Here is a 10434-nt window from a genome sequence, read left to right as displayed (position 1 = left end):
GGGGGGGGGATGACAAAAATGATTAATGACTGAAAGAATAAAATAATCTAATTTTTATTTTTCCCATCCCCACCAGGGAAGTGTAACTTTCACAGAAAAAAAAAAAGGGGGTAGTTTTCCTCCGAATATAGCTATTTTTGTGGTAAATGGGGAGGGTGTGATGCTAGAGGTCATACCTAAATTAAGTATCAGTGAAAATTTAATCCAAGGGATAAACGAAAGTATAGGGGAGAACATGGTAAATTAAAAGATTTAAACCTATATAAACAGTTCTTGACCAAGGCGAACAGAACTAGAGGATGAGTCCTAACGTGGTTTTATAATGAATATTTCCCACTATTAAGGGTAATGATTGACTAAATATACTACAGGGAGGAAAACCACAAAAGACTATCAAAAGCCTACCATCCTCAAATAATCTGCAGTTTTTCCTCCACTTATTTTATAAAGAACGTATTCAAAAACAACTTTTAAGGTTCAGATATATTCAACCTCTACGTGGTTTGCACATTTTACATAAAAATCACCCATGGTACTTGTTTCAAATGAAGATTCTCAAGTCTCACTTACAGAATCTGTAATAATAAGTCTGAAATTAAGATGTATGCACCTATAGTTCTATAAAAGCACCGAAGTAATTATGATACAATGGGCCACAGACTCCATTTGGACAAACCTAACTAATCTGTTCTCTACATACATTTTCCAAAAGTTGTTTCTTTAAAAATAAAGTAGCATCAGACCTAAGTCATTCCATGTTTTCCCTAAAACATTAATAAAGCTGCATAAATTATACTATCTATGTGAAGTCTTTAGTCTCCCTTGATAGTTAACCTTTATTCAAAATTAAAAATAGACGAGAGTAGCACGCTGCAAGATTATCTGCAAGTAGTAACTGAGACGATTCATATGCCTAGAGAATAAAAGCAGTTTATGTGACAGGTGACATCAGGACTGAATGCCAGTTCAGTCCTATGTGTGTTCCTTTACCAGTGCAACAGAACTCTACCAGATTCTTTTTTTTTGGTAAATGAATCTGATTATGTATTCTGCATATCATCCCTTCAGCCCTTCCAGAGATTAGAAATCTACTAAACATGTAAACAATTCAAAACTCAAGAAAAAACACGCTAAAGATTATTGGCCTAAATAATGATACTAATAATATATGCTTATTAAATCTGCTTACTAATTCCCTAGGAAACAAACAGCTGCAACTACAAATAAAAATCTGAATCTTTTAGAATTCAAAAAATGTGGCTTTAGACCAAAAGTAGCCAAGATATTAATTCACTAAATAAACTAAATAAAACATTAGCAAATCATCAGTTAGGACACAGTTTTGTCCTCTGGCTTTATTCAGTATTTACTGATTATAAACTATCCATTAATCTAAAAATCTGCTAACTCAAATCAATTTTTACATAAATTCTCACTCCATTACCAACTGCCAAGCAAAACAAAACAAAAAGACTCAAATTCATAGGCAGGTCTTTATCTACAGAGAAAAGATTTAGAGACAATGGCAGAAAAGCTTACAACTATGAAGGGTTTTTGGCAATTATCCACTTAATAGGTACAAACACCTCAACACAGATTTTGCAATTCTGGAAAGTCTATCTGGGATGTAAGCTGTATTCCTGAAATTCCTACATTCTTAATGCTGAAGGAATGCAATCTCTCTTAACACAGCACCTTTCTACTGTACTTCTAAGGAAAACCAATACTTATATAAACACAGATCAGTCTCTCTTAGGAACAACTATTGCCAACTAGAGTATTCTACATGGTGGAAATATTAACAAAAAAGATGAACTCAATTTTGGCTGCCCCAAACTGTAATACCGAGTATCACAACAGGAGGAAGAAAAGTAGGAAAGGCTATTAACAGAAAGATTGTTAAAAACTGATAAAACTAATTGGGCCCAAATAACACATCATCTAATATATATACCTGGCCCTCTCTCTCCCTTACCACCCCCATCCAATCCACTTTGGCTTTATTTATTTATTTATTTATTTTAAGATTTATTTATTCAGGGACACCTGGGTGGCTCAGTTGGTTGGACAACTGCCTTCAGCTCAGGTCATGATCCCGGAGTTCCGGGATCGAGTCCCGCATCGGGCTCCCAGCTGCATGGGGAGTCTGCTTCTCCCTCTGACCTTCTCCTCGCTCATGCTCTCTCTCACTGTCTCTCTCTCTCAAATAAATAAATAAAATCTTAAAAAAAAAAAAAAGAAAAGAAAGATTTTATTTATTCAGGGGCCCCTGGGTGGCTCAGGTGGGTTAAAGCCTTCAGCTCAGGTCATAATCCCAGGGTCCTGGGATCAAGCTCCACATCGGGTTCTCTGCTCTGCAGGAAGCCTACTTCCTCCTCCTCTCTCTGCCTGCCTCTCTGCCTACTTGCGATCTGTCTGTCAAGTAAATACATAAAATCTTAAAAAAAAAAAAAAAAAAAAAAGATTTTATTTATTCATCTGAGAGAGAAAGAGAGAGGCAGCACAAGCAGGGGGAAAGGCAGAGGGAGAAGCAGACTCCTCACCAAGCTGGGAGCCTAACACGGTGCTCAATTCCAGGACCTGGAGATCGTGAACTGAGCTGAAGGCAGACACTTAACCAACTGAGCCACCCAGGCACCCCTCCATTTTGGGTTTAAAACTGTTTTTGATAGGCGCTTGGGTGGCTCAGCCAGTTAAGCGACTGCCTTTGGCTCAAGTCATGATCCCTGAGTCCTGGGATCCTGTCCCATATCCGGCTCCCAGCTCCGAGGGGAGTCTGCTTCTCCCTCTGACCTTCTCCCCTCTCATGCTCTCTCTTACGCACTCTCTTTCTCAAATAAATAAGTAAAATATTTTTTTAAAAATATTTTAAAATGCTATTAAGTAGTAATGGTTACCCAACAAAACCTTAAACCAGGTTTTGTGTTTCAACACTGTATGCGTTCATCTTTCATCTTAGTTAAGTATATAGCAGGGAACATTTTTCATTATTTTCCACATTGTCCTAAACTTATCTTTCACCAAAAGACGACAATGACTTATGGCCCCAAGTTCCTCTCATTAAGAACTACTGATAATTATGCTTCTTCAGGTTATGCAAATTTTCCAAAGTGAGGATCATTTTGTTTACAATATAGGCGTTCCTAATCCTAGGTCGGTTATAAGTTATTTTAAAAATGAAGTCTTATTTCTAAAAGATGAGTGCAGAAACAATTTTAGGGATTTAAAGGTTCATATGAATTGGCCTGGCTGAACACATTACTCTCCCCTCTTCTTATCTAACAAAACATTTAAAAAAAACCCACTCTTATGCCCAAATTATTTTTTTCTTCCTCCCAAAATTAAATTCTATGGGAATTTCTAATGTATCTCATACAGCCTAACTGCAAAATTCATCCATTAATTTACTGAACACCTTTAAGTATCAAAACAGAATTTCCTAGATTCCTAGATGCAAGGATGAATAAATAAGGCAGTCCTTTCAGCTCACAAACAAACCCAGTGGAGGAACTCCAGACAACAGCTAAATGCTGGAGGGGTACTGCACAAGGTAAAATGGAGCTAAAAAAGAACACAATCAAAAGCTGAACCAAGCACTAACGTACGTGTATGTGTGTGTATATATATACAGATAATATATCCACAGAGACACACACACAAGACAAAAATATAGCCATAATTCCACACATGAACCAGATGTGTTTTCACATCTTGTAGAGAGGAACCTACAAGCACATAGTTTTGTCATCACCGAACTGACAAAAACAGTAATAAATACTGATGAAAAATGCCAAGGTAAATTAAATAGCTCTCTATGCAAAAATGGAACTTCCTCACAAGAGTAAAAAAAAAAAAAAAAAAAAAGACTAAAAAAAAAGACTACAATAAATCTTAGCAAACCATCCAGCTTGTTTACAATTATTTCCCCATTTCAGAGGGCACAAATTTATAGATTCAGTACCAAGAAAGTAATGACCATCCGTATTTTTTTTTTTTTGACCATCCGTATTTTTGAAAAACAGATACCAACAGGTTGGTTCAACCAAATTTTTTTTTGAGCTTCAATGTTATGAGGCTAAAAGAAATCTACAACTATCTTGCCATATTCTTTGTCCATAACATCCTTTGGCATCTTTCCAAAGTAATCGCCCCATTCAGAGTGGCTTTGATTTTTTTTTAATGATTCTTCAGTTGTATTTAATCTCTTTTTGTCTATCATTTCAGCTCATTTTAGGTGATCTTTCCTCTAAACAGTCACCAATTAGTTAAAAGGTTACTGAGGAACACATAATCAACCTACAGAATACTAACTGCAAAAGGAAAAATAATCCTCTCTCTCCAAAATAAATAAAATCTTTTAAAAAAGAGAAAGGAAAAAAATTCTTTACAGAAGAATACGAGCCAGTCAGAAAGACCGAGTAGAATTAGAACACCACCATTCTCTACCTCCAATGTAAAAACTGATTTATTCAAGAATTATTAATGGACAATAACTAGTTCAAAGGTTATCGAGGATCACAAAATCAACCCACAGATTACTAACTGCAAAGGAGAAAATAATCCTTCACAATGAAGAAACCCAGAATCATCATCCTACCCAAATAATCAAACTTAACCATCACTAATAGTGGAACAACCTAACTACTTGGCATGAAGTGCCTTTTGATGTAACATTATACCATTCTACCCAAAAATACTTAAGCCAAATATTAACAGAGCTCTCACTTTAGACCTAAGCAAACACAAAGTTTTCAGGAAATAACAAAAGATAAAGGGACAAGTTAAATGATACCACACACACAAAAATCAAATCAACTCAGAAAATGAGAAGTTTCTACTAGAAAATTGTCCAGGATTCTTGAGACAAACAAAATCCCTGGGAGAAAAGGGGGTGGGGGGGGGACTGTTCAAGAGATACAACAAAATGATGCATGTAAACCCAAATTAGATTCTAATAAAGTAAAAGAAAATAAAGAAAAAAGAAAGAAAATCCAATGAATCCTATTTTGGCGATAACTGGGGAAATGTGAACAGAAAGTGGGATTCAGAAATGATACGTTATTACCATTAATTTTCTGAGGTGAGAAAACGGTATGGTTATATAACTGCATCGATGTCCTTATATAAAAGAATGATGAAATTTAAGGGGCTGAAATATGTGTCAACTTACTTTCAAATAAGTATGTATGCAGAGATAAAACAAGTAGGGAAAACGGTTGTTAACAACTGCTGATTCTAGGTGAAGAACTGTATTGCTAGCATTCATTGCACTTCCAACTTTTCTCTATGTACTAAACTTTGCACGGTAAAACTTTTAGGTTAATTTCTCCTCCTGTAAATTTTCACCACCATCTCCCCCTTTTAAAACACCACAGTTCTGAAATATTCAAGGTCATGACATTTCAGTGTCTTTATAATTTTAGATAAATTTAGGGATTAACAAGTTCTGGAAACTTTCAATAAAATCTTAGGACATCACTACTCCTCACCTTTCAAGTGACAAAATATGAGCCCATCTCAGAAAACCGGTAGGTATATATAAACAGATTTGATAAAATAATTTTGAGACTGGAGACTTTGCATTTTTGGGCATTGTGACAGCATGTAAAATGTAAATGGGATTTCAGTACTGAAATCAGTCAACAAGCAAACACAAAATTTAATTTAGCAAGCCTTTCCCGACATAAGGACATTTACAGTCACCCAACCATTCAAGAGAACTCCCAACTTTGCCTCATCTCTGCCAACCTCCAAAACAGCCTCTACCTTCTAAGCTGGGAATTTAAAAAACAAAAACCTAAGTGTCGTTCGTTACCACGGCAACGGGAAATTTCAGGAAATTGAGGCTCTGCAGGTCTAGCTAGCCTCCATTTTTAAAAACTATTTACCTAAACATAGCAGGACTTAAATCGAAAAAACAAATGGAATGACATCTCTCATAAGCTATCAGTTTCCTCTTTCAAACTAAAAGGTAGTATTTACCCAAATTCTGAACAAAGTGCAAAAGAAACAAATCACTTTACTAAATACCTGATTTTTACAGTATTTATAAGTCACTTACACCCAGTACTAAAGCGGACGCTTTTATTTACAGTGGCCGAAACCGATTTCTCATTTCCGATTTATCAAATTCTGCAATATTTGTGTCGCTTTAAAAACGAAAATGAACTGCGTACAGAATAAAGAGAAAAAGGAAGCAGAATCAAGCCACACAATTCCTTAATCTCGGCAAAACCATGCTTTTCTCCTACACTGCTTCCTTCTTCATTCGCACTGGCAAGAGACTAGATTTCTCCCGATGAGTTTCATCTCCGATTATTTCTCAAAGTGGTAACCTATTTCGTGGTATATCGGAGAGGTGGCAGAGGAAACACTGTCAAGTTTTTCGAAAACAGCGACTACACGTTAAAGTAATCAATTCCGAACCACCCTAGTATCAAGATGGTATCAAAGGAAGGTATCTCACAGGAGTAGTCCCATGAACCTAACTAAACAGGACGAAGCAGCTTCCTGGCTATTGTCTAGATTAAATATTTGTTCGTATTAACGCCTAAGGCAGAGAAGCCAAAAAATAACTTCAGATCTCAAGTCAGCCCTTGCTCCCCATTCCCACATTGTCCTATACCCGGTTCTCCGGGTCCAATAGACCCCGATTGCTTCCTCAGGCGAACATGGCTGGAGTACTCGGACGAACACAGACTTGAAGAGAAGAGGTCGCCACGAGGCCCCACCACTCTCTTTCCTCACCTGCTCCGGGGCGCCGTCTCCTGACATGGCCTCAGTTGACTAGAAAGGGAGAACTGGCCCGCGATGCGAAGCTAGAAAAGAGAAATTAAACTAAAAACCACCCCAAACCAGTAAAGTTACCCCCTGCCCAGCGGAGCCAGACCGCCAACACGAAACGCCACCGCCCACTCAGATATGAATTAAAATGGCTGCGCCCCAGCCGGATGAGGGGAGAGGTGTGGCTTCTGCATTAACTTCCGGGGCAGTGGGCGGAGCTAAGATCGCGACTCGCCAGTTACTCGGCCGCGCAGATGCAGAGAGAATCCAGAAGGGGGCCCAAAGCCTGTGCTGACGTCACGACCCTGGGCTAGGGGAGCTGTTGCTGAGCTGGCTGTAACCGGCTGGGAGGCGGGAAACTGTTTAGCCTGGAGGCTCGCGCGCCTTTTGGAGTTTAATTACCAAGCTGTGGAACCTGGTTTTTCCGCTCTTGAAGCCTGACTGACAATCAGTTTAGTTCAGGCAAACTGGCCGTTTTAGGACAATGCTAAGTTTAAATGCCTTTTATATTTTGGAGTTAGGGAATATATCGCGGTTTTCTATGGTCTAAGCTAATGCTTTCTATGCTTCTTAGGGATAAGAGGAACAGATCGAGCCCATATTAATATGGGCTGCCACTACCTCCTACTGTGTCTAAGGTTTTTGTTTTTGTTTTTTTTTTTTTTAAAGATTTTGTTTATTTATCAGAGAGAGGGGGGGAGAGAGCGAGCACAGGCAGACAGGCAGGCAGGCAGAGGCAGAGGGAGAAGCAGGCTCCCCGCTGAGCAAGGAGCCCGATGCGGGACTCGATCCCGGGACGCTGGAATCATGACCTGAGCCGAAGGCAGCTGCTTAACCAACTGAGCCACCCAGGCGTCCCTGTGTCTAAGGTTTTAACGTCTGTAAATCCTGGGTTTTAAGCTCAGCATCTCACCATGATTCTTCGTATGCAAAGTGGAGGTAAAAGCAGTCAGACTCTGAAGCCAGACTCCATTCGTTTGAATCCTGGCTGCGTCTCTCACTTGATCAGTAACCGTGGGCAATTTAACTTTGCCCGCGCCGCAGTTTCTTTGCCAATAGATAGGAATAAAAAGTAGTACCCGCAATTTAAATCTTTTTTTTTTTTTTAAAGATTTATTTATTTTGACAGAGAGAAATCACAAGTAGACAGAGAGGCAGCCAGAGAGAGAGAGAGAGAGAGTAGCAAGCTCCCTGCTGAGCAGAGAGCCCGATGCGGGACTCGATCCCAGGACCCTGAGATCATGACCTGAGCCGAAGGCAGCGGCTTAATCCACTGAGCCACCCAGGCGCCCCGAGTACCCGCAATTTAAATAAGGTGTGCACGGAAAAGCGCTCAGAGCGGGTCTTATTCTTTGCTGTCTCCCTGCTTCTGCTTGTGTATTTCCACCACCCTGCTTCTGCTTGTGTATTTCCACCACCCTTTCCACAGCCTGAGTTCTTACCCTTCCGAGTAATCAGACACATGAAAAATAATAGATGTATGTTAACACAAAGATGTAAATGTTTATTTCACCACCCAACAATAGAGGACATTAAATATATTACAGATAATCCATGATATTGTTACCTGAAAAAGAATGCAAAAATAGTGCACATTTTATAGGAGACACACACACACACACACACACAACCTTAAAATATTTAAAGATGAAAAGCAGTTATCTCCAGAACAGGTGTCACATAATTGTCCTTTTTATCTGTTTTCTGAGTTTGTCTATGATTGATTACTGCAAGAATAAATCTCTAAGAATAATATTCACAAACAAAAGAATAGCTTTTATGTTCTATTCTTCAAAGTTGGACTCAAATGCTGTTTTTTCCCAATATATATATATTTTAAAAGATTTTATTTATTTATTTATTTGACAGAGATCACAAGTAGGCAGAGAGGCAGGCAGAGAGAGAGGAAGGGAAGCTGGCTCCCTGCTGAGCAGAGAGCCCGATGCGATGCGGGGCTCCATCCCAGGACCCAGGAACCATGACCTGAGCGGAAGGCAGAGGCTTTAACCCACTGAGCCACCCAGGCACCCCTGTTTTTCCTAATATTTTTATGAAAAACTTCAAAGAGGTAAAAGTTCAAAGAGTAATCCTATGAATGCCTATATCCCCAACACCTTGATCCAGTGACTAACATTTTGACGTGTTTGCTTTATATGTATGTATTTACATGTATAGTAGTACACTTTTTACAAAATATTTTGAAAGCAAATACAAACATCATGACAATTCATCCAAAAATAAGTCAGTTTATGTTTTCTGAGAATGAGACATTCTCCTTCATAGCTACAATATCATTATCACACCTAAGAAAATAAATAATTATTTCCTAACATTATTTACTATTCAGTTTATAGTCAAATTTTCCCAAGTATCCCAAAAATGTCTTTTTGGAGGTTTTTTTTTTTTGTTTTGTTTTTGTTTTTTTTACAAATCAGGATGCAATAAAGTTTCAAGCATTGCATTTAGTAGTTATATTTCTTCAGTTGCTTTTATTCTAGAAATAGTCTTCTCATCTCTTTATTTTTTGAGCTTTTTATGAGACCTGACTGGTTTCCTTTAGGAATGTCCCATATTCTGGATATATCCCAAAGTATGCCCTAAAGGAATGATAAGATTCAGGTTAAACATTCTGGCAAGAAGGGGCACCTGGGTGGCTAAGTCAGTTAAGTGGCTGCTTTGGCTCTGGTCATGATCTCAGGGTCCTGGGATCCAGCCTCATGATCTAGGCGTCCTGGGATCCAGCCCCACCTCAAGTCCCATATTGGGCTCCCTGCTCAGCAGGGAGTCTGCTTCTCCTTCTCACTCTCCTCTGTGCTCTCTTTCTAATAAATAAAGAAATTCTTTAAAAAAATTTTTTTTTCAAGACTATGTCACAGGTATAGCTATGTACTTCATTTTGTATTATGTCAGGAGATACATCAAACTACTAATTTGGTGCTAAGTTTGATCACTTATTTGGGTGGTGACTATCAGTTGTCTCCTTTAGGTACATTTCACTCTTTGTAGTTAAGGAGCAGGTAATTGCAGAGTAAGGTGTTGGCACATGCTAATTTCCTGTTCCCCAACAAATTTTCACCATGGTTTGGTCATCTACTAATAAATCTTTCTTGAATTAATAGTGAAATACTTGGTGATTAAATAAAATTTTTTTATTCTATTATTCCTTCTACATTAATAGAAAGTTCTGTGAAAAAGAACTCTTCCTCATTAATATGTAAAAACTGGGTAATTGCTTAATTTTTTCCCTTTAATGACAAATTTTCAAAGCAAAGGTTTTAATACCTCCTTCAAGTAGTAGAAAATGAATTTTTTTTCTGGATTTTTCTCTTTGAGTATCATTGTGGATTTATGAGTTTTTTAAGACTTAAGTTATTTCAATCAATTGTAATCATTATTCTTTTGGGGCCAGTACTAGTCCCTTTATACTGGGTAACTGGATCTCATGTCTTTTTGACATGTTGCCATTAGTTTTGGAAAACTTCCTGACTTACTGGCACAAAATATCTTAGACTCACTTCCCTGTTACAGAATTGTACCCTCCCTGTCACAGACCTAGACTCAGTTATTTCTCCAAGGTACATTGGTTCATTTATTTTGGAAATGGTAATAGAAACAAAGTGTGGGCCATAGATGTTCTTTGCTCCTGGGTGC

The 10434-nt window shown here is 38.2% G+C and overlaps 1 protein-coding gene across 1 annotated transcript in view; it reads right to left on the bottom strand.

The window, feature by feature from the left end:
- The window catches only part of CSTF3 (cleavage stimulation factor subunit 3), a 68427-nt gene extending 61466 nt beyond the window's left edge, over positions 1–6961 (bottom strand). The window contains exon 1 of the mRNA XM_059406261.1: positions 6748–6961. Within this exon, the coding sequence (XP_059262244.1) occupies positions 6748–6774 (27 nt within the window). The 5' untranslated portion in view covers positions 6775–6961. The remainder of the gene's footprint in view (positions 1–6747) is intronic.
- Positions 6962–10434: the final 3473 nt, after the last annotated feature.

This window comes from Mustela nigripes, chromosome 1, assembly GCF_022355385.1.
Source record: "Mustela nigripes isolate SB6536 chromosome 1, MUSNIG.SB6536, whole genome shotgun sequence".
Lineage (NCBI taxonomy): Eukaryota > Metazoa > Chordata > Mammalia > Carnivora > Mustelidae > Mustela > Mustela nigripes.
Note: the sequence above shows the minus strand (reverse complement) of the source record. Positions and strands in the feature narration are given on the sequence as shown.